The sequence below is a fragment of the Electrona antarctica genome (genome assembly GCF_951216825.1).
Source record: "Electrona antarctica genome assembly, chromosome: 3".
Taxonomy (NCBI): Eukaryota; Metazoa; Chordata; class Actinopteri; order Myctophiformes; family Myctophidae; genus Electrona; species Electrona antarctica.
In genome coordinates, this window is record NC_136808.1 from 13,428,393 (window position 1) to 13,453,743 (window position 25,351).

Genomic DNA, 25,351 nt, shown 5'->3' on the forward strand with positions numbered 1-25,351 from the left:
ACATTAACGCACAGTCTCATACACGGTAAGCACCACAGCACAGGAGTATGTGTTGTTCTGCACGCAACAAGAATGCCTCCTCCTCCATCAAAGAAGAGATTCATCCATCATTCATCCAGAGATTCATCCAAACGGTTTGGTTACTGCAGCGCAGTAAAGAAGTTTACTCTACTTTAGTCTACTTTTGTGTTTGTGTGTCTATAACTCTCCTACACTATAAATAATATAGGCTTAGGCTATCAGCTGTTCTGTGTGTAAGCGCACATGTAGGCACGTGTACATGCCATGGTACCGAAGATTAGGCTGTGACACTTGGTGAACAAACACTATAACGCTATTTCCGTGCTCGGACACAGGGCCACAGGGACACCGGGACAGACCCAGGGACACTCAAAAATCACCATTACACCACTGGTTACACACCAAAGTTGCCAAAGTTAAATAGTCCGTAAAGAAGTGTAGAAGTGTAGAATAGAAAAGAAGTGTTGACTGTTGAGTGAGCTGAACTACTTAAAAATGCAGGCACTGTCCACATTGCTTCAATGTCTTTCAGACTAAAACCCTTGATTATAAAGCCCTAATGTTTTTTATGTAGGCAGAACTGTCCCATAACCAGGCACTTCAGTCAATGTCACAGCCGCAATGCGGCAATGATGACACCCTCTTACGGATTCAACATTTTACAAGGCTCAGATTCTCATGAACTTTTGTATCTTTTAATTGTTTTGTATGTTTATTATTGGCTTCGGCTGTAATAAAGTTTGATGATATAGCCTCAAGAAATTGAACCAGAGGGGAAACCTCTGGCTTCACAGCACACTCTTGAAGTCTTGATGTAGTCGTGCCTCCTGGTCTTAATTGATTGATTTTATGTTCCATCTATACGTTGTTTACTTTGTCCGTTTGATTTTCTTCCATTGTCACTTTTTGTCCATATACTTTCTCTCCGTAATAAATACGTTTGTCTCACAAAGTTAGATAAAAGGTTTCTAAAATGTCTAACCAGAGTATCCACACTCACAGTCATGCTTTGATTACACACGTTCACATACCGGTTCAACAGCATCCCTAAGGTACTACAAAATAAATTGAAGGTTGATTACCAAAACGTCCCAGAACTCATCTCCTTCCTGTTCATTGTATTAGACTTGGTGGCTCAAAGATGAAGCAAAGACTTTCACTTATCAAAATGTGTATGGTTCACAGGATTGTAAACGATGTGAATCCCAAATATTTATGCAATGACTTTTTCAGGGTTAGTGATGGATAACCACTCCCCAAGAGATACTTCCACAGACTTCAAACCAGTGTTGTTTTCGTCGACTAAAACTATGACAAAAAAATGTTCGTCGACTACCTTTTTCCACTGACGAAAACTAAATGGAAACTAAATGAAAACTAAGCTATGATGACTAAAACTAAGACTAAATATACTGACAATTTCGTCAACAAATAAAAACTAGACTAAAATGTTAGGAAGGGACTAGTGGACAAGAGATCCAGTATAAGTCATTTTACACTTGGTTGCATGCTGAAAATAGCAGATATACAAGCTCACGTGTCGCGCTGCGACGCGTTGTGAGCGTGTAGATCGACTATTTTCAGCTAGAGTAAAATCAATCATTACGACGCATCAAAATACAAATACATTTTAGTCGACTAAATCAACTGTAGATTTAGTCGACTAAAATCTTATGATATTTAGTCGACTAAAACTAGACTAAAACACTAAAACATTCCAGGTGACTAAAATGTGACTAAAACTAAATGTAAACTATTCAAGAGACTATGACTAAAACTAAAATCTAAATCTGCTGCCAAAAACAACACTGCTTCACACCATGCGGGAAAGGACACATCTATGCACAGCAGCAGTCTTTTGGTATGGTCTGCCAGCAAGTATCAAACCAATTAACATTATGAATGGCTTTAAAGAGGATGCTCAATACCAGCTGGTCGTGATTTTAATAGTATTTTGTTTATACGAATGTGTTCTTTAATTGCTTCAATTGTTTATATCCCTTCTGCTATCCCCCTCCAGGGCACACGTTTACATCAATAGGACCACAGTGAAATTTGCTCTTGCGCTTTTTTTGTGTTATCATTTTGACTACTGTGTGCAACATAATGTTTTCTGGTCAATACAAAAGAAATGTAAAGGTCTGTTTAGTTACATTTGTACAATCTCAAGAGATACAAATGGATAACACTTAGGATTTAGCAATTCCTATTTTTGTTTGCCCCAACAATAAAAAAAAAATAATAATAATCTCATAAATGGACAAAAAACGGGATGAATGGGAAGCGTTTCGCTCTACCTTTTTCTGCACAAAGTCCATGATGTTTTTGAAGTCCAAATCATCGTAGTAGTTCACCATGCCTTTACGGATTTGCTTATTCAATAAGTCCACTGTCTGTGAAAGACAGATAGACATTTTTGTTAGATAAGGACAAAACGTTAATCATTTAATATATCTTATTAAACAGTTCCATCATCTCAGACAGACTTGAAGATGACACAGACAGATAAGACGACATAGCAGTGGTTAAATAAATTCATTCGTGCGTTTACAATTTTGATATAGTTTCCACAACACGTCCATCTTGCAATCAAGGCTCACAGCATAGGAGTGATGAAATAGCATACTGCTGCCATTTGTCAGCAAATATTTGTCAACTCCCTTGCCTCATCATTCAAGGTGACCACTGAGCCAGAATATAAAAAAACTCACATCTGGTTTTTTTTATGATTTATCTCCTCCCCCCACCCCCCAAGCTTTTTTCACAATTTTTATTTAACTACATTGCAAACATAATTGCCTTCCTTGATATATTAATGAGCATCAATAACGACCATCACCTGGGCACAGTCACAGACACATACAGCTCCCCTCTGCAGGCCTCTACTACTGAAAGTGACTGCATGGAGTCTGTCTCATTTCTCTCCAAAAGCATGTGAATATGATGGAATATGATTACAGCTCACATTTCATATCACACACTACTTTTGTTTGTTTCAATTATGAGAGAGGGTATACTCAAATTAGGCTAAAATGTAAACAAAGGTATTTTCTGATACATTGTGCTCTCATATGCGGCAATACTGCCAATCATTAAATCAGGGAACATAAACATAAACACCTAAATAAAACACACCCGCAATTAACATTATTACTTTCAGCTTCACTTATCTGTCAATGTGTCAGGTAATCAACGCAATCCCAAGAGTCGCATTACACTGGACCCCAGAAGGAAAGAGAAATAAGGGCAGGCCTAAAATGGCGTAGGACAATTAGGGGTCCACAAATATAATTTATTGCCAACAGGTTGTGACCACATCACTTTGTTGTTGCCACTAAAGTGGCACTAAGTCGCCTTTCTGACTATCTTTACTGCTTTCCAACGAACATATGATTTCTCACCTTTTTAAGTTGTTTGTTCTTAGGTTATTCATGATCTGAATGAGAACAAACCTGTTAACTTATTCTGGATTCTAAATAGACCTTGGTGTGATGAGGCATGTGTTTGTATAAACACAATACACTGCAAACCTCTCTGCTAACCATGTTAGCAGGATGATTGGCTGTTATTGGAGTGAGAAACAGGGAGAGGGACAGAGACATACAGTACGCAGTTAAAAGACATAGCAAAACAAAGAAGAAAGACAAGAGGGACAGAGACATACAGTACGCAAGTTAACCCATTCTGAGGGACAGAGACATACAGTACGCAAGTTAAAAGACATAGCAAAACAAAGAAGAAAGACAAGAGGGACAGAGACATACAGTACGCAAGTTAACCCATTCAGGCCTGACGTCGAAATAAAAAAAAAGGTTTTCTAAATCATGACAATTTTCTGAAAGATTTGAGGCACATTTTAACGATTTTTCAAAAATAGCAGACCTACAAGTTCATAGCGCGCCACTCGGTGGCGCGCTATGAGCTTGTAGATCTGCTATTTTTCAATAGCTAAATGATAACATAATGTATGTAACCACCAAAAGGGGTTCCCGCTCAAAATGGGTTAAAAGACATAGCAAAACAAAGAAGAAAGACAAATGGCGAGCAGGCAGTGGTGTAAAGTAACTAAGTACATTTACTTAAAAGGACAACTTTAGTTTTTTTCAACCAAGGTTCATGTTTTAGGTTGTTATTAGAGGGATGACTTCCGCACACCCGGTTCAATTTCATAGCAGGTGCGTATAGGTCCTGGCAGTACAGCAAACGTTATGAGGAAGAACCAGAACCAGTTCTTGAACCAGTAAGTGGCGGTGTGCGGGTCTCTCCTCCTTCCTCATAAAGGTTGTTATTAGAGAAAGTAAAAGATGAATGTTATATTTTGTTTATTTGCCGCTTTATTTTGTTTGAACGATTTTAGCTATTTTTGACATACTGTATGGGCCAAATATGTATTTTAAGTTTTAGTATTACAAAATGTTATAGCGATTTATTTTATTTTATTATTTACTATAGTCTACTAGACCCCAGGAAATTACATCTGGCCACAAAAGATCACAGGATCTACTGAATGTGAAGGGGGGTACTAGGGGGCTGCCATACTGCGCTGTAGGCTCAATATGTCAGTTTGTCACCTCCCCCTTCACTTTCAGTAGATCCTGTGATCTTGTGGCCAAATGTAATTTCCTGGGGTCTAGTAGGACTAGTAAATAATAAATAAATAAAAAAATCACTATCAAATTTTGCAAAGAAATAAAATGAAAGAAAGCATCAAATGAAAATAAAATAAATCTGTATTTCTCTAATAACAATCTAAAACATGAACCTCCACTACATTTCAGAGGCAAATATTGTACTTTTACTCCACTACAATTATTTGACAACTTTAGTTACTAGTTACTTTGTAGATTTCTATTATTACAAAATATACATTAACCACTTCACTATATGCCTTTTGGTCATTTGAAAATAGCCGAATGTGTCGCGTTGCGACGCATTGTGAGCTTGTAGATCTGCTACTTTCAAAAGGTTTTTTATACATTTGAAAACTTGAAACGGGACATTCTGCATAGTGAGTACTTTCTACTTTTGGTACTTTAAGTACATTTTTTATGACAATACTTTTGCTGTTTCACTCAAGTACATTTAGAATGCTGTACTTTTACTTGTAAATTGTATTGTAAATTGTAACAGAGTAGTTCTACATTGCAGTATTGCTACCTTTACTTAATCCATTCTGGGCGGGAACCCCTTTTGGTGTTTGAACTAAGCATTATGTTATGCTTTAGCTATTGAAAAATAGCAGATCTACAAGCTCGTAGCGCGCCACTCGGTGGTGCGCTATGAGCTTGTAGATCTGCTATTTTTGAAAAATCGTGAAAATGCGGCACAAATCTTTAAATATACATTATTTCAGAAGACTTGTTTTTTATTTCGACGTCAGGCCTAAATGGGTTAAATAAAACATTTTAGTACTTTTTCCACTACTGCGAACAGGACAGGGTGAGACAAAGACATGGCCACACAGGTAGATAGACTGTAGACAAACAAAAGAATGAAATGTATAAAGACAAATTACTATATAAATGCACCATTTACCATGGTGAGAGAGAGACAGAAACAGAAAGGAGGAGAGAGAGAAACAGATGAACAAAGGGAAGTAGATAGCTCCATCGGTAGATATATCATACAAATGTAAATCAACCCTGCTCTTTGAATACATTAACTCTGAATACATTATACTGTCCCCTGTGCTTTGCCTAAATGGAAAATCAGTTGATAGAAACCATTTGATAAGAAACTGAATTCATGTATGAAAATGCATATGTATTATGCATCATGTTACTGCCTCAATGGGCTTTTATCCTGTTAAATTGTCATAACTATTCATGTGCGATTGTGTCGCCAAATTACTCAAATGACTCCTTACTGTCGCAACTCATGTGGAAAAAAAATTATGATTACCCATGGTACATCCATTAGTAATGATGACATCAACATGATATTATTCAGAAATAATAATGGCAATAACAAGATGGGGAGGCCCTAGCTTTGGAATACCACCTTCAGAGATTCCTATAAAGCACAACTTATCACAACTGACATATCAAATGTAGTAATTTTTTGGATGTGTCTTTAAGGAAATCTCTGTCCACATGCTTCTCCTCAGCGGGTTGACCAATTTATCTCAACTTGCACACGGGCATATGCACAAAATGACAAGGCACGTTTTTCTTTTTCCCAAAATGTAAAAAATGTTTTAAATGTTAGGCAGTTTTTGGCCTATGCCTATGGGATCTGTCGTCATGGTTACAGATCTTGGTGCCAATAGCGTAGATTGGTTACTCAATTAATGATGCAACGGACCAGAGCGTCGCACACAATATGTAAATATATTCTGAAGCTCTTCGTTAACTTTTGACATGGTATTGCTTTCAATTCCACAAAGACAGAAACAAAAGCTTGTTGTAATGAATCCCACACATCATGAAGTCAATCTCTGTAAACCAGTCTATAGTTGGATGGAAGAACAGTTGAATGAAAGCCTACCTGGTTGCGGAACACCAATGCAAGGACTCCTCCCAGCAGCTCCAGAATCAGACACACGGTCAGTGTGAACATGAACTACAGTAGGGACCATTGAGGAAACAAATCAGAAAAGGGTTTAATAGAATCATAGAATGCAGCAGACTGAACCAATCATATTCTGGTATCATGTACCGTCTCCAAAATGTCTTTAAAAAGAAAAGACAGAAATAGAACGCATGTACTGTATTGTATGTATAATATTCTGTATTGGCAAACATTTAAAATACAGTATACCGTATTTTTCCAAATAGTAGCCCTGCCTCAAATATCCGCCCACTACCTAATAAACGCCAGGGGTCTGACTCCATTTTGCGTAATAAACGCCTCGTCCAAATTAACACCGGGGCCGTTATTTGCAAACTTAATAAGCCTCATTTATATTTTGTTGAACGATATGATATCTACAAGTGTCACGTCCACAGTGCGTTGTCAGCTTGCAGAGATTCCATTTTCGACACGCCACTCACCGTGTGTCCAAGTAGAGGTCCTCACAAGTATAGAACACTATTAGGACAGCTACAACAAAGTCCTCCGCGCATCCTAGAAATAGGTTGTAATTTAACTTGCGCCATACTCAACCAATTCACAACTGATTGTTATAATTCAGTTCATTCAAGTGGCATATACTAGTTTCTAGTATCATTGAGTGAATAAATCATGTTTTTTTTATATGCCTGTATTGGATTTGGGGCTCTTACGAATTTTGCCCGCATTTATGCGAGGGGCATGGGGGCTCAATTTGTTTCTTAAATGGCTTATGGCCAGCCTAATTAACAGTGGATTGTGCCTTCTGCCTGCACTATTCATATGTTTAATTCGTCATTTTAATGCCAATAGAAAAATCCATGACATACACACTATATCTCATTTTAACACGGCAATCCTATTATACCCAGTCCTGATGGTGGCGGTAACGTCGCCGATTTTGACCAAATAGAGCGAATCTGGCGAAAGCACTTCCGGTTTAACGAACCATAACATCCGGTAGTAGCTTTGGACTGTGCAGCAGTCAGATCTCCGGGATGCTAAGCTAAGCTATCATCGTATTTTTTATAACTAAGTCAAATTAAGCTCTAATCAAGCCCCAAATATCGCATTTTACGCAGCGATGCACATAAAGACCACGCACGTGCGTGATCGACCGTGCACATGCGGATTTCGGCCGGTTTTAGGTATATTACATCGGCCGTTAGCCAAACAAGCTAAAAGTTGCTACATTTTGTTACATTAAGCTCCCGATTACAGGGAATTAAACGATTACGTCAATAACGTCAGTGGCCATAAGGGATTTATTGATTAATTACGTCAATAGCCATAAGGGGGTTAACATCCATAAATGATAAATCCACCATAACTCACTTCCTGTTTCAGATTCCTTTGGGCACCCCTTCTAGGATGTATTAATTAGGGCAACCCATGTGCCAAAATTGTATGCTTCTGTGAGATTCTATAGGCTTTTTGAGCAAATCGCCAGTTTAGGTGGCCATTTCTAACTTTGTCCATAATTCACTTCTTGTTTAAGATTTGTTTTGGGAACCCCACCATATATGGAGATCATATCTCTTTTTTAATAATGTGCGTTGTGTTTTTGTGTGGATCATAGCGATGATTTAATTGGCTGATCACTCCATAGCGATTTGATTGGCTGAGCAAAGTACATATTGAAGATAAAAAGTGAGGACAGAAAAGTGAAGACGGACAAGTGAAGACGTAAATTGCGATTGGCCAGAATGAGATGATGTGTGATGATGTATGACAAGAGCGCCCCTCACTTCATACAGGTGTGTTTTTTTAGGGCCCCTCCTATTCCCAGCTTTCTGGGTTTGTGTAAACACAAACATTGGCTTGTGATTGGCTGATCACCCCATAGCGATGATTTGTTTGGTTGAGCAAAGTACATATTGAAGATAAAAATGAGGGCAGAAAAGTGAGGACACAAATTGTGATTGGCCAGAATGAGATGATGTATGATGATAAGAGCGCCCCTCACTTCACACAGGTGTGATTTTTAAAACATTTGGGGATTTTATGCCTTTATTATTATAGATAGGACAGTAGGCTGACAGGAAATGGAGAGAGAGATTGGGAGTAACACGCAGGACTCAAACCCAAGACGCGCTGTCAGGCTATATTTATTCTTTAATAGCTGCCAGTTCCCACCTGATGTCATGTGGGAGTTCATACTGTTCAAGATCGTACTGAACTGCTAGCTTGCATAAGGTCTTCAGACTAGGACTCAAGTCTAAGATAAACAGGCCATCACTGTATCCTCCGAAGAAGATAATACGATCCTCCACAATGCAACAGCAGCCATCGGTCATCGTTAACGGGCCATTCCCCTTGGGCTTAACCTCCTTCCAGGAGAAAGTCTCTGAACTGAATTTCCACAGATCATTGACGTGCTGCCTCAGACGATGGTTCCAGCCACCGAGTATGTACATCTCTCCATTGTAGGTAAAGGCTGAATGACCATTATGTCCATCTGGAAGAGGACGCGTAGACGCTGTGTTTAGCCAGTGGTTGGTCTCTGTGTCGAACACCCTGATGTTGTAGTTGTACTCATCGTCCTTGTCCCCTTGGCCCCCAAATACAAACATGTGTGTCCCGATAATGGTGGCAGAGTGATGTGCTGAAGCAGGTGGTGCAGTGTCTCTGGTGTTAATTGAAGACCAGACCATTGTGGCGTTGTCCAACTTGTATAAGCCATTAGTCAGATATGGTGTGTATCCTCCAAGGATAAACATGACCTGCCCCAAGACACAGGCCGAGTGGCCGTACCTCCCCTCTGGAACGGTCCCAGAAATCCTCGGCTTGAACCATGTGCGAGTGTCCACATCAAATGCATAAAGCACGTTGTTGCAAATCTCATTGTTCATATCCAATCCCCCCCAGATGTAGACGCCGTGTTCTACCAGAACAGCACTGAGGTACCGGCGCATGCAAGGAACGTCATGGGGAGGTTGTCCTCTTCTAGTTGCCACTGCAGGGGGCAACGTCCTCCATCTCAGAGACACCGTGTTGAAGACATACACATTGATGTGAATCGTTGGAGCTTCACTATAACCTCCAAACGAGTACACCTCGTGCCCCAGTGTCACTGCAGCCTGAAAACCTCCCGCAGCATAGTGCTGCTCCTCTCAGATCAACTGTCCAGTGCATCGCACTCATCAACTGATCTGTAACGAAAAAAGTCTAACGAGACGTTTTCCTACAAGCTCTTAAAGAATGCCTGTCTCTGAACCGCTTCACACTCGCTGCTCCCAAGTTGTCCAGGTATGCAACTCCGCTTCATTATACTGTGTCGCTCCCGCAACATAACTGTCAGCATGACGACGTTAGACTCAAACGAGTCAGTGGGTTCCATACGTGGAGCTCTAAGTCGATCACTGCCCATTACGGAGTTTTGGGATAACGATGATGTCCTAATATGGAGTCCGTGAGGTTGCTCACTCTGACCTCATGAGCAACTCCTCCGATTTTGAAGTTTATATGCTGTGCGATCTTTCTGCTCCTACCTATGTCTAGATCTTTATGGTCTCCTACCCATGCCTCTGCCAAAAGTGTTCATAAACGTGTCCACAAATCAGCAACCCTGGAATCTTATAAAGGCCTGAAAACATTCTTATTTCAGAAGGCCTTTTTGTGTTGAACTGTTGTGTTACCGATGTCAGCAATGTCCTTTTTTGGCATGATCTTTTTTAATACCGGTATTAACCACTTGACTTGCCGTGTTATGAGCTAGAGACATTTTGTATTTAAAGCGATCAGTCGGACGATTATCGAGATATGTGAACTATACAGACACACACGGACAGACAGAGATTTTGTGCATTTTTAGTATGATTGGTGAAACATTAGAAAGATTTGAATGGCTTGGAATTCAGCGAGATATTGTGGGATAGAAAATAACCAAAACAGAGGAGAAACTCACCACTTTCAATAGAGTAAGATTATCCCTGAGTGCAGCCAGAACTCCTATGAAGGACACGATGAACATGACGATTCCCAGCGCGATCAAGATGATAGCCGGGGCCAGAAACACTCCCTGTAACGTCTTGTAGCGTTGCCTCTCCACCTCAGCATAGATCCCTATAGCCAGGATGAAGCCACCGATCAGCTGCAATGTGAACATTTTAAGATGCTGGTTAAAAAAAATGGTTAAAATGCACTCAGATATATGAACGAATTAGAGGTGCTCCGATCATGTTTTTTGGGACCGATCCCGATCACCGGCTGTTCTTCCTACGATCGGTCGATACCGATCTTGTGCGTAAGGGGAACATTTGAATATTTCCAAAATGATTATGTCAAAACTCATGTCAAAACTTGTGGGGGGAGGAAGGGAGAATTGTTTAGGCCTCTCAGAAAGATGCAAAACAATATTATACTATATCTCTGATTGACCTTTCTACCACTTTCATGGTATAAAAGATCGGTTTCTCCAGATCGGGTAAATTGCCGATCATCGATCGAGTCATTTGGAGTGAACATCGGCCGATCACCAATCGGTGGCCGATCAATCGGAGCACCTCTAGAACAAATCTCTATATGAAGTGGAAAACTGGAATATTCAGAAAGATGTGACAACTGGAAATCAACGATTATTAGTATATTATAAAGATCATAGGGTTAATTTTGCAATCTGCCCAATAGATTATGAAAAATATGTTGTGTGCAAACCTGACATTTTGGCCATTTTGGCTCTCAAACGTATCGACTGATTTATATAAAGTATGCAAGTCCACCTTTTTGTCTGTTTGTGAGTCCGTCTCGGTTTTATATTTATCTCTGTGAGTCCATTGTTAATCTAATTATTCACGTAATTGGAGGTGGATATTTGAGAGATTTTGTTCTATGATAAATGTCATTATGGCAGCTGCATGAACCAAGAAGAATAATATCCATTGCCTGATTCATTTCTGAGAATTGGGTAGACGCTGTCCCATTGTGGGTCCTTTGGGATTTAATGACTAAATCAGAAAGATATATTACAAGAAAATACAAGGGATCGTTCGCTTTGATGGTGCAGACATTAAAAGACAATTGGATCGTTTACAGATAGATAAACATCAAGCAGCCATAATCTGTTAGCCTGGACAAGAAAACATGGGTGGGTGAGTGAGTGAGTGAGTGAGTGACTTTTAGTTCAATCTGCCAGAAATAATTTGGATTTTCAGAGTTTAACTACAGCAATTTTTCAAATCCTTCAAACAAAACGCATATGACATAAATATACATATACCTGTACATATATTCTATCTTCCACACCACACTGTACCAATAAAATCCTACGAAAGCAGGACATATTTACTTTAAATTCTGTCTTTGACCGTACTGTGACCTGCAGTAACGGTCACAGCATGACCACTGTTATCGACTATCATGAAAACAGCGTTGCTCTGATGCTAGCCAGCTGATAATAAATGCAGCGGCAGCTTGCATGGTGATGTACAGTGAAAGCATGCTGCTAGGCTACAGTATGGCACGCCCGCACACGCACGCACGCACGCACGCACGCACGCACGCACGCACAACGTCCTGAAGTCTGACATTACAACTCAAAAGCGCACGCACATAAACATTTACTCATTTCACACTCAATAATCTTCCTTTAATGACTATAGGACTGGTGCTTTTCCATTTCAAACGGTCACAGCCAGGGTTTCTGGTTCTCCACATGAAAAATGAAAGCTACCACCGTGTAATGAGCCGGATAGTGGATAGGTCAGTGACATGTATGTTTTATCGCCTTATCACAAGAACTGCGATACACTTTTATGATCTTGGGTACCACTAGTACTTTTACCAAAACCTCGATCTCATGTCGAATATCTGAGATATCGCTCTTCTAGATCTCAATACTTTGAATCCAACCCTTCAAAATAGTCTTCAGTAGGTCTAACAAATCAGTTCAAAGCAACCACAATCACAGTTAGTTACAGGTACTGTACAGTAAACCCTACTGGAGGAAACAATGTATAATAAAGTGCTGGTAATAAGCATTAATAAACAGTTAATAAGGCACTTATAAGTGCTTATACTATTATTTTATAATACGCTTTTTATTATTATATAATAGCATTGTAATCGTGTTTGTTAGATTATAAGACATGTATAAGCACTTGTAAGACAACGATATATATTATTGCTATTTTAATGGAATTAGGTGCATGTAGCCTATGGGGGGGGGCATTTGTGCCCTCACATGACATGACAAAATCTAGTAGTGGCAAAAGGTGTGTCCAATTGTAATCAATCAGAATGGATTCAGAAAATGATTACAGATAGATCTTGATGGATCACATTACTACAGAGATCAGGCGGGCCAGAAGTAAGGAAATGAGGAAGGAAGGAAAGGAGAAAACAATGAAGAAGGGAGGGAAGGAATGAAGAGAGGAACACTGAGTTAGGAGTTGTGTTTATATTCCACCATGGTGTGTCTTTCCTTACATGTCCTGGCTTGCTCTCTGTTATGCTACTAGCCACTGGCTGTCTGCCAGCCCACCCCAAAGACACTTCCATTCAACAAGAGGAGCGCACTCCAAACCATTTACTTTTCCTTTTTAAACAGAGAGACTAACAATTTTACTGTCTCTACAAGAGAATAACAGTCGTGAGTTACAATCATAACAAGTACCATTGTTGATCGTTCGTTCATGTAGACAAATCTTAACTAGAATGCCAGAGATAATCAGACCAGGGATAATCGGAATAACACAGACAATTCTGTTTTAGGGTCCATTTTCTCTTCAGACTGCAGATGCTTCTTAGTGAAAGTACGGGTGATTAGGCCAAGGTTATGTTATTACAAGACCCTACGCTCACTCAAGGCTCCACTTAGCACTGTTGATGTACTGTTAATGAGTAGATATTACATACTGTAGGCATGAAGGGCTGACATTGAAAAGTAGCTCTGAACTATCTAGTAGTCCTACAGTACTGGGCCAGAAAGGAATGCAACACAGGGACTAGGTTGCTTCACCTCAAAGAGACAATTGTGACACATTGTTTAATTCAGTGGTTCCCAAACTTTTTCATGTCAAGGACCCCCAAATTGACACTAATTAGCCCACGGACCCCCATTAGAAAATAAAACGGCTCTAGCAGTGATTCTCAACCCGTTTCATTCCAAGGACCCCCAGAACCACTGGTTTAATTCATAAGTACATACTTTTTTACCAGCTGCTATGCAATAGGAAGCTGAGTCTTTACCAGCTGCTATGCAATAGCAAGCTGAGTCTGTCATCGATGTCCAAGCTAGTCTAGTAGTCCAGTTGGCTCTCCCATTGGCCGATGTCGCTGTGCTATAGGCCAGTTGGCTTTCTCATTGGCTAAACCGCAATGCGCTGTTTCTGTGTGTGTGTGTGTGTGTGTGTGTGTGTGTGTGTGTGTGTGTGTGTGTGTCTTTTGTAAGCCTGGGTTTCACTCCAAAGCCATGCGAACTTAGTGGCTGCATACAGTACAAGAGGAAATTGGGAACTTCGTTGTGAACTTTGTATTTCTTGTTCCGATACTATGAAACCAGCAGACATTTCTATGTATGTGCGCATCGCAAATATGTCCGGGCGGAAACGAACGACTCAGAACACAATAGTTCCCGCCTTAGAGAATTTTGGTTCCAACCTAAACTACTGCTTCGAAACTGACAGAGGCAGTTATAGCGGACCCCAGCAGATAATAACAATGCAGCTGGTAATTAATTCATTTAATCAATTCTTGCTTAATATATAATTACCAGTAAGACACCCTGAGGGTGGGGTCGAGCTGAAACAACAGACGGGGACCTACCACGGGTGACGGGTCACAGTCTCAGACAAAGTCATAGAGAGAAGGATGAGGCTGGCACTAGGGATGCTCCGATCAGGTTTTTTGGGACCAATCCTGATCACCGATTGTTTTTCTCATGATCGGCCGATACCGATCTTGTGCGTAATATTGAATATTATATTATTATTATTATTATATTATTATTATTATAATATTGAATATATATATATATTTCCAAAATTATTATATGTCAAAACCCACATCAAAACTGTTCCTGTGTGTGGGGAGGAATGGGAGAATGTTTAGGCCTGTCACAAAGACGTAAAATTATATTATACTATATATCTGATTGACAATTTATACCACTTAAAGGGTGTAAAAGATGGGGTAAATTGCAGATCACCAATCGAGTCATTTGGAGTGAATATCCACCAGTGGCCGATTATCGGAGCATCTCTAGCTGGCAGGGCACTGCGTCAGGCACCCAGAACTTAAATAAAGTAAATTAATTAAGTAAATTGACTCTATGGGAGCCAACCAAGGGCAGAGCCAGGACGGGCAAGAAGCACACCACCTACGTAGACGCACTGCGGCTAAAAGGTTCAAAATAATGAAAAAAAGCATTGAGCTAAAATCACAGAACACAATGAATTCATATCAGTTCTGAATTCAACTTGCCATGGCAATAATTATGAGAACGAGAACCATTTAAAAGGTGAGAAGTATAATGACACAGGAAGGAAGGGAGCAGAATGTTTGACTGGGCAATTTCTAAGTCTTGGGTTAGGCCTTTAGTGTCAATTTATCTCCCATTGGGTCTGGGTCTGTCTGTGCGGTGTGCGTGCGCTGATTATCTCGGCAATCACTTCTAAATCAATCAGCATCAAACTTTGCATGCACAATATGCCATGATGGGAGACACCACCCAAATGTTTTTTTTAATAAATCGGCCTCATGGTTTGGTGACGCTATATACTGTACCAACCCGCTTTACAATTTCTCTAAAACTCTTGAGCCGTAGGTCTGAATTTTTATTAATGGTTTTCCTGTATTCCTTGCATCACAACACAACTTTTATTTAGCATTTTCTGCAAAAGACACTTCTGGCTATACTCAATTTTGTCCATCCTGAATTGGAATAGACAAAAAAACACAGAGACAAAGGTGATATGAATTACACTCAAATGCTATGCCACACAAATGCTTGTTGCAGAAACATACAGTGGAATCACATGAGAAGCCACTATACAGCACATACCAAAACCACTTTCACTTCTGTCCAGGAGAACCACAAATGCAAAAAGCTGTCACCCTGACGGCTGCAACCCATGACTTCCATAGCCCTGGCTAGGGGCGACCAGCCTATCTGGTGGAGATACAGCATGTGCACCACAGGGTACAACCCATGACTTCCATAGCCCTGGCTAGGGGCGACCAGCCTATCTGGTGGAGATACAGCATGTGCACCACAGGGTACCGTCTCCTCCATGTTGACTTCCATAGCCCTGGCTAGGGGCGACCAGCCTATGGTGGAGATACAGCATGTGCACCACAGGGTACCGTCTCCTCCATGTTGACTTCCATAGCCCTGGCTAGGGGCGACCAGCCTATCTGGTGGAGATACAGCTTGTGCACCACAGGGTACCGTCTCCTCCATGTTGTAATGAATACATTCAGATTCAGCTGTTAATTAAAATAAATGATACAAAATAATAATAAATTATACACCTTCAAGGACACTGTTGGTGCTTAGCCTCATAGACATAGAAAGGTCTATGGGGCGTCTGCTCTCGAGGGAGGGCAAACTTAGCTTCCGCGTGCGTCGTGCCAATCAGAGGCAATGTAAATGTTTGTTTTCTCATGCCAATAAAGTTCCTGTGAATTAAATTGATAAGTCCCGGAAAAGACCAAAGATGTGATTGGCCACTACTCATTGGCAGCGTTCCTTTCGCATCCCCGCATGACTTCGGCCCTCCCTGCGATACAGGTCGCTCCAATGAACATGAAGATGCCAATGAGGCATCTATTTTCTTTTAGATCTATGCTTAGCCTTCCCAAGGGAAAACACAGGACGCACCGTGGGGTTGTTTACATCCTCAGTAGCTAGCCCTAATGTTAGCATCCTGTTCTGGAACATGAAGGGAAATTGTGGGACATGTAGTCATAATATAATGGAGCCAGATTAGATAATATCAGCTATGGAGAGACTGAGGGCTCCATTTTCGTCACCGCTAAACCCCTTATCGCTAAACTTCTTTGCCTTTTTTTACTATTTTGAAAAACATTTTTTAATAGTTCAACTAGCCAATCTACATTGACACGTTGTGAGCTTGTAGACTGGCCATTTTAACTATTCAAAAATGTTTAGCAAAATAATAAAAAAGGCAAAGAAGTTTAGGGATAAGGGGTTTAGCGGTGACGAAAATGGAGCCCTAAGAGTGTGATAGTGATGCTGTATACCAGGGACTTTTGTCAGTAACTGATCTACCAAAAATACATTTGAAGTATCTGGGCTATGAAAAGTTGTACAGTTCAGTTAAGATGAAGCATCTTGCATGGTGTCATAGACCATTTAGCTCTTCATTCGGGTCTCTGCCAATTTCCATCTCAGATAAGCTCTCCTGTCCCCCCACCCATTTCACATCCATCCTCCTCTATTTAATTCCAAAAATGTCAGGCATTTCACAAATGCCTGAAGCCTATAGTTCTCATTGTTGTAATGATGCTCAATAATAGACTTAGCCTGACACTGAATTTTCATTTTGTTTCACTTCATTTTTTTCCTAATGTGCGTGGCTTAGCGATTCAGGGCTGGAGCTAGGCAACAATAGACCATCTATCTGCCCAAATATAGAATCTCTGCTATCTATGCGCTCTGTGAGAAGAGATTCAGCTCTATGAATGCATAGTGGAAAAATAATGGTTTCATACAAGTGATAAGGTCTGTGATTAGATTTTAAAATGAAAATGTGTTAAGACAGACTGAGGCATATATATTTCCAAAATAAATTGCATTTTACTTATTAAAACAACTCCAACACCCCCCCCCCCGTATAGTAGAGATGGGAGGTCAGAGGGTTCGAGTTGTCTGATCTGATGCTAAGTGCCCTTAATTCTGCTTTCGTAGAAGTGATGTGTCAAACAGCAATAATTTGCTTAAAAAAAACCTCATTACAGTGTTTGACACTGACAATGAGATAATGGGGTTTTTTTGTGATAATGGGCTTTTTCTTTTGTTTTGCAACCTGACTGAGAACTCTCTGTCACCAAGGGGCATTTCACCTCAGCATTGTAGCATGAATAAATATTTATCAGAAAGGGAGAGTGATGAGATAAAGTAGACCTTTAAAGCATGTACCATTACTTATAAGAGTGTGCACCCTAGCTGTGCTTAGCAAGGTCACAGAGAGACAGGAAGATTTCTATATGGTGTCTGAAAAAAGTAAAGACACGTCAGAGCTCTCCAGGACAGACGACAGTACGACACCTCTGGCCTGTGCTTCAAGGGGTGACCCGACCAACGGACTGATATGGAACGGATAATAGATTCATGATATAACAAGTCGTATCTGCTTTTATCCATGTTCATTTGCTGTTCATATTCATATCACGTGGACCCATTCATTTTGGGATATGTATCCCGGTAATCATTAAAATATGCCATTCCTTAAGGTCCCGTGAGTTATGTATACAGTCTGTTTATTGGACTTTAGATAACCTTTGAACCAATACCGACGCAACAAGGAGGACAGCTGTTTTGCTTTTCGGTTTCAACGTGACGAAATTAATAGTGTGGAGCTGCAAAAAAAAAAACCTGTTTGTATTTCTTGTCCCTCCCTATGTTGACAGTGCATACAGGTAAGCACAGGTATAGGTATAGGAGTCCACTGCAGAGGGCGTGGCAATGTAGGCTGTTGTTGCAAGATAAACCCACACACTGTCACACATGTCATGAACACTGTCTGTCTACTACTCAAAAGTCAGTCTAAAAGAAAAATAAATATCAGTCCAAAAAGGTCGTCTATCTCTAGGGCACACTTCAAACAATACCTGTCGATAAAACACACACACACACACACACACACACACACACACACACACACACACACACACACACACCTTTAAAACTTTATCAAGTTCAAAGCCAAGTTTCGGGTCTTCTTCACCATTATCAATGTTCCTTATCTGGACCGTCTGGACAGTATCTCTCTCTCTCTCGCACGAGTTGGAACTTGGAACCACTTTCTAAAAATAGCCTCTCTCGCTCGACTTTGGTCTACAAATATTGCCTATAACAAAATAAATAATGCCGCAGTCACGCAGTGGAACGCACACACATAGTCGCACATACTGTACTGTGTGGCTGTACTGTATAACACGCCCCAGCCAGTCTATCTGACTCTGTCCCATTGCCGCGGCTCGCGTTTGCCAAGCACTGTGCTGTGCTTGGCAAACGCAACTTGTGGCTGGCTGCGTCTCTCTCTGTGTAAATAAAGAGCTGTTTAGACACCGTTTAACTGTATACTCACCCACCAGCCGATGCCGTATCCAAACAGGGTGAATTTGAGGAAAACGTAGGAGCATCGCTGGCAGTATCGCACGTCCTTGTCGTCACTGTTGTGGGCCATTGTGTTGTTTTGTTTTGTGGCTTTGTGCTGACTGACTGACCACCATCCACTTCACTTCACTTCGGCAGCGGTAATACTGTTGAGTTGACAGTCACTCTACTTCCGCGTTGTCATCGACCCAACAGCGGCCGCATGCTGCACACACCTGCTATATGTGGCTGATGCTGTCATCACAGCTGGGTTGGCATAATTATGGTTGCATGGTGAATCATGACACTGCTATAATGCAATTCAAATTATTCAAACCTAGGGACCTGCGTGAGTGAGTGAGTGAGTGAGAGTGCGTGCGTGCGTGCGTGCGTGCGAGTGCGTGCGTGCGTGCGTAGACAGACAGACAGACAGACAGACAGACAGACAGACAGACAGACAGACAGATAGACAGATAGATAGATAGATAGATAGACTTACGTCCCAGTATAGCTACTTACCAGTCCCATTAGGGAAAAACCAGGGACACACAATCCGCTGCCGGTACTGGGCGGGCCATCTGGTACTGGGCGGGTACTGGGTGGGCCATCCGGCGCGTGGAGGGACAGGCACTGTAGGTTGACTCCTGGTCGGGCACCTCCTACGCCTCACCAGGTCCACTCCTGCTCTCACCAGGTGTACCCAGGACCTGTGCGTTGCACCAGATTCCCAGCACCAGACATTTCATTCGGGAGTGGTGGATTCTGCAGGCTCCACCGGCAGGGAAACGGTGGTACCTCAGGCTCCACTTGCGGCTTGAATGGCCCTCCTAAAGGCCTCACATGGGTTTCCACCTCATGGCGGACACAGGCTGGGGCGCTAACCCAAACCGCTCACCCGGGTGCCGTCTACATTCCGGCTGTCAACCATCTCTCGGGTGGTCATCAGACTATTCCCAGTTGTCACATACCGTAATCTATTCCTGAGTCACTATAAATAGAACAACTAAGAACTAAAAAACATCGCAAGGATGCACTTGGGATGTATTTCCTCAGTAATGTATCCCAAGGTCCTCTGGGTTTCGGGTCTCTCAACATCATACCCCTCACTCGGGTGACCCAGCCGGGGTGATCAAGTCCCGACTTACATCCCAGTACAGTAGCTTCCCTCGATCAGTCCCATTAGGGAAACACCAGGGGCACACAATCCGCTGCTCCAGCTACTCTGCCGGTACTGGGCGGGCCATCCGGTACTGGGCGGGCCATCTATCCACTGATAGATAGATAGATAGATAGATAGATAGATAGATAGATAGATAGATAGATAGATAGATAGATAGATAGATAGATAGATAGATAGATAGATAGATATAGATATAGATAATGTATTGTAGACTGAGCAGACATTGTATTGTGTATAGCCTTTTCATTCCTTGAAAAAGAATGCTGCTTTTTTAATTGTCCCAAGAGGTTTTATACCAACAAAGTGAATGCAAAATATTGAAACTTTGTTGCCATTTGTTCCAAAAAGCTAACATTTCCAACGTGTTTATAGTAGGCCTATCCTTTTCTGACAGCAAATGCACAAATAAGCTAATTTTCCTAAGCAACACGTTGTCTGTTTACACATTTATTCCCGCTTCATTGTACTACGTAGTATTATTCTGATTTGGGTGTTTTGTTCCACTTTTTATTTTCCATTGTAAAAGGATGTTTTCTCATGCCAATAAAGACCATTTAAATTTATTTTAATTTCATTGAAGAGAGAGAGGGAGAGCTATAGTCTTATCTCACTAGTCTTATCTCACGCATTACTATCCTGCAGAGCTGTTCCAGTTTTGGGGGCAAATTAGGAACAAGTCAAAGAAGCTGTAAGCTGATAACCAAAGCATGAACTCTCACAAACATAATTATGTCGATCAGATCTACACTATCTGAGAGATGGAAATGAAATGAGATAGGAGTTCTCATGGTGGCCCGGACTGCTGGCATAGCCATCTGGGCAGGCAATATAGGCACTAGGCAGTGGTGGAAAAGGTATACTCACATTCTTTACTTAAGTAAAAGTACCAGTAAGACGCCTGAGGGCGAGAAGCGACCTCGCGGTCATGCACGCATCCGCCTGGGTGTACAGCAGACTGCTGGGTGAGCGCTGGCGCTTTGGAATGCAGGGTCAGATCAACATATCCGCCTGGGTGTACAGCAGACTGTTGGGCGAGCGCTGGTGCTTTGGAATGCAGGGTCAGATCTTAATTTTCGGGCCTGTTGAGAACTCGTCTGCACTATAACTTTGGGGCAGGCCCGTCTAGAGTTTAAATAGACAGGTATCAGTCAAAACTCAAAAGGGAGACATCGTAAGGATGGATGGGGAAGGATCAACATATGGAATGTTAGAACAGGTCAGATGTAGAGTTGCTGGCCAATATTGATGACATCAGGGATCTCCATATATGGGCTTAATATTGATGATGTCACGTGATGTCATGTGCGCCATCCCTGATGATGTCACATGATATCACATTCTCCATCCCTGATGATGTCACGTGATGTAATAATTAAAGTAAACTAGTAACTCAAGTTTTTAAATAAATGCAGTGGAGTAAAAGTAAAATATTTGCCTCTAGGATGTAGTGGAGTAGAAGTAAAAGTATTGGAAATGAATTGGAAATACTCAAGTAAAGTACAAATACCTCAGAAATTGTACTTAAGGATTTTAAGTACAAGGAGGATTTGACAGAGAGAGAACACTAAACAAATTCAGTTCTTTCACCAGAACGTGACAGAATGATTCGACCAGAATGGACCCAGCAGACAGCATCCTGACCCCAGCCTGTCTACACCTGGTGAGGCCTTGAGGTGTTTAAATGGACATCAATGAAGCTCTGGCTAGTTGACTGGAGGCACAATTCATGTGATGTGGCAGCTGGTTTGACTGTTGGAGAGAATGCTACTGGAGCACCGGCTGGTAGATTGTGATGTCCTGGTCGTGGATCTTCTGGTACCTCTCCTCGAAGTCCTGGTTGTGCTAGCTCTGATTGCACTTTAATTGCTGAAGTCCTGGTTGTGGGAGTGCTGACTGTCCAGTTTTGCTTCCGCCCCAGTGTCTCTACATCTACATTCAACCCATTGGCAGTGGAAGAATGCTCTGGGGGGTTCCAGCCCCTTTCCCTGCCGTTTGGACTCTGTCTATGGCCCGTCGGCGTTCCTGTTCGGCAGCCCCTTTTCCCTGCCTCACCGCCGGTGTCAACCGGTCCTGAACTCACTTTCAGTACAGACTTCCAGTTCTTGTCCCCTCTCCATGTTCCGCTCGTGTCCCTCTCTCCCCATTGGACATTGTGGGATGTCGGGAGCCGTCCCTAGAGGGGAGGTACTGTCACGGTCACAGACTTTGCCCATCTAGATGTTGTATTTCTGTTATGTTCCACTTGTTTTGATTCTATGTTCTGCTTATCTAGATGTTGTCTTTCTATGTTCTAGTTGTCTTCCCCAGTTTCTCATGTGTAATCAGCCCTCATGTGTATATTAGCCTTTTTCCCCAGTCAGTCCTTGTCGAGTCATTGGTTGGTGTCAGTTCATCATGTTAGTTTGAGTTATCTGTCTCTGTTCACCTTTATTACAACACCCAACCAATGGGTTTGATCACCACCTGCCTGGCTGTCCTGCTTTTGGGTCCTCACCTCACCAGAACGTGACAAGATCAAATGAAATATACTTATAAGAGAGAGAGAACCCGAGTTTAACAACCAATTAAAATCAAACAAATTAATTCATGCTTTGCCCTTTTCAATTGAATCACTATAATTGCCTTGTTTCTATATGAGAGAGAGTATTCATAAAAGATACATCTACGTATGCATTGTACTGTAGTTGTTCAGTACTGCATGATCTCTGTGATGAATGCATGCAATTCTAATAATCACTGCATGGTTATGTTCTGAATACAGATGAGCAGGAAAAGAGAATAGCCTGCATCAGTGGTTCTCAAAGGTGTGCGGGAAGTTGGGAACCCCCAGGTGTCCTTGGGGAGGTTCCAGGGGCCCCCAGCAATTTAAACACTTTAGCACTACTTAAAAAATAATAGCAGTTATACCTGTTATACAAGCCCTGTGAGCTTATATATATATACTATTTTCGAACATTGTGTTTGCCTATGACATGCACAAAATAGAAAGTGGTTAATTTCACTATATTCTGATAACTGGTTTCTTCTCACAAAAAAATAAATAAATTATGTCACACGTTAACTGCGACCTTTGGTCACAATCAATACTGCATTATAGAAATACTCAAGGACAAGTAAAAGTAAATGTGCATCGCAATGTATTGTGAGCTTGTAAATTGGCTTTTTTCAAATGGCCATAATGTATGGGCTTACGTGTTTAATGTATATGTTTTGTAATAATAAATTATGTCACACGTTGTCACACGTTGTGAGCTTTATATATATATTTTTTTTTAATTAATAGCCAATGTAAAACATATGGATAAATGACTGTGATGCTGTATATAAACACATTAGGCTGGGGACCCGAACCTTGCTTTGAGAACCACTCATGGTATAGACAGTTGTAGAATTATGCACTCAATCTAACAACTATGATCTTCGCTCATGGGCCTCTCTGGCAACACATCTTTTCAAACGGAGGGTCCACGGCTTGTGTATCAGTTTGGGCCGGGAACCCGTCTTTGAAATGAGAACCACTGGCTTACATTATCTGAATTCTTCCAAGAGGGGCTTAGTTTCAGATTGGGGACACAGCACCATGTAATCACCATGTCATCACACTGGGATCAAACCTCAACCTCCCATCATCTTGTCACTAGTCTCTCCTATATCTAAAACATGGTGATGGTCAACAACACAGTCATCTTTCAAAAGGCTTCTAGCAAGATGAAGAGTGTTTATACAAGGAACGCTCTCTGCATTCCATGCAGGTGTGCAGAAAGCTGGCAGCTGCAACAAAGATTAGACATCTGTGAATGTGACATCCCCAAAAGCACTTTTCTAGGAAGCCTGTTTTCTACACAGTAAACAGACCCCTCATTTACCATGCAGCGGAAACATTAACTATAGTATCTCAATCAACCAATAGTTGTGATTCAAGAAATTCATATTTGTTATTCTGAAATGAGCCATTCTGCAAGAGCTGCAGATCGAAAGCTGGCAGCTGCAAATATTCCAAAAGCACTTTGCTATAGCCTAGGAACCCTGTTTTCTGCATGGGAAAATACTGGACCCATTCTATTCGGTTCACACTTTTGATCTCTCTCCTAATCTGTCTTCCCACTACTCCCACACTCTTTGATCTGAGTCTTAGACACACACTCCCCTCCATCTCCACCATCGTCTTTATTTATACCCATCACTTGGTCGCCCATGGGCATCCCCCCAACACGCACGCACGCACGCACGCACGCACGCACGCACGCACGCACGCACACACGCACACACAGTCACACACAGTCACACACACACCGACACGCACACACGCACGCACGCACAAACGCACGCACACACACACACACAATAGTAGCGAGAACCCCCTCTTTTATAGCTATAGCCTATTGTTGAAGGGGGTGTAAAGTGATAATTTTAGTACTTTAGTTAGTAATAGTATAATTTTAGTACTTTAGCAGTAGGATAATAGTATCATAACCATAACCAAAACAAGTATTGGAGTCTTTCCACATTGTGCGTCTATATGGTCAGTCCACCTGTCTGTCTGTCTGTCTGTCTGTCTGTCTGTCTGTCTGTCTGTCTGTCTGTCTGTCTGTCTGTCTGTTTATAGCTATTTGTATAAGACTAGAATTTCGCGGGCCTTCGGCCCGCTCATCCTCGCGCCATGCGATGCGTCGCAAATGTGAAGAAGGCAATGGCAAGCCATGATGTTTTCATTTATGCATTTGCTTGGAAAGCGCAAAGTTGCCAAGCTGGCTGAGTGGCCCTGTGTGGTTTTGTGTATTTGCGTATGAAAGCGAGCATGGCAAGGCGCAGGAACAGTATACTGTACTGTACTGTAAGTCTTTGTACTGTACTGTACTCATGTGTACTGTTCTCTGTGCTGTTGTATGTGTTATTTTTTATTATTATTATTATTACATGGATTAATATTCTGATGTACTGTACTGTTCTCTGTACTGTTGATATTATAGTTATTAGTGTTGTGTTATTATGTATTATTATTAGTATTATTATTACATGGATTAATATTCTGATGTGAGCTTTGTTTCTGTACTGTACTGTACTCATGTGTACTGTGCTGTTCTGTGTATTGTTGATATTATTGTTGTTATTAGTGTAGTGTTATTATTGTTTATGATTATTATGATTGAAAGAGCATGGCAAGGCGCAGGAACAGTATATTGTACTGTACTGTACTCATGTGTACTGTAGTGGACTGTTCTCTGTACTGTTATTAGTGTTGTGTTCTTATTTATTATTATTATTATTACATGGATGAATATTCTGATGTACTGTACTGTTGTCTGTACTGTTGATATTAT

General features: G+C 41.3%; 1 protein-coding gene across 2 annotated transcripts in view; it reads right to left on the minus strand.

Moving 5' to 3' along the window:
• tspan15 (tetraspanin 15) overlaps window positions 1–19,085 on the minus strand; it is a 69,873-nt gene extending 50,788 nt beyond the window's left edge. The window contains exons 1-4 of one of the 2 annotated variants that reach the window (XM_079497112.1): window positions 18,843–19,085; window positions 10,478–10,663; window positions 6,508–6,582; window positions 2,319–2,414 (exon numbers count right to left, since the gene is read on the minus strand). In XM_079497112.1, coding sequence (XP_079353238.1) covers window positions 2,319–2,414; window positions 6,508–6,582; window positions 10,478–10,663; window positions 18,843–18,941 — 456 coding nt within the window. In that variant the 5' untranslated portion in view covers window positions 18,942–19,085. The remainder of the gene's footprint in view (window positions 1–2,318; window positions 2,415–6,507; window positions 6,583–10,477; window positions 10,664–18,842) is intronic. The other variant, XM_079497113.1, reaches the window with a different exon arrangement.
• Between the last annotated feature and the right edge of the window lie 6,266 nt (window positions 19,086–25,351).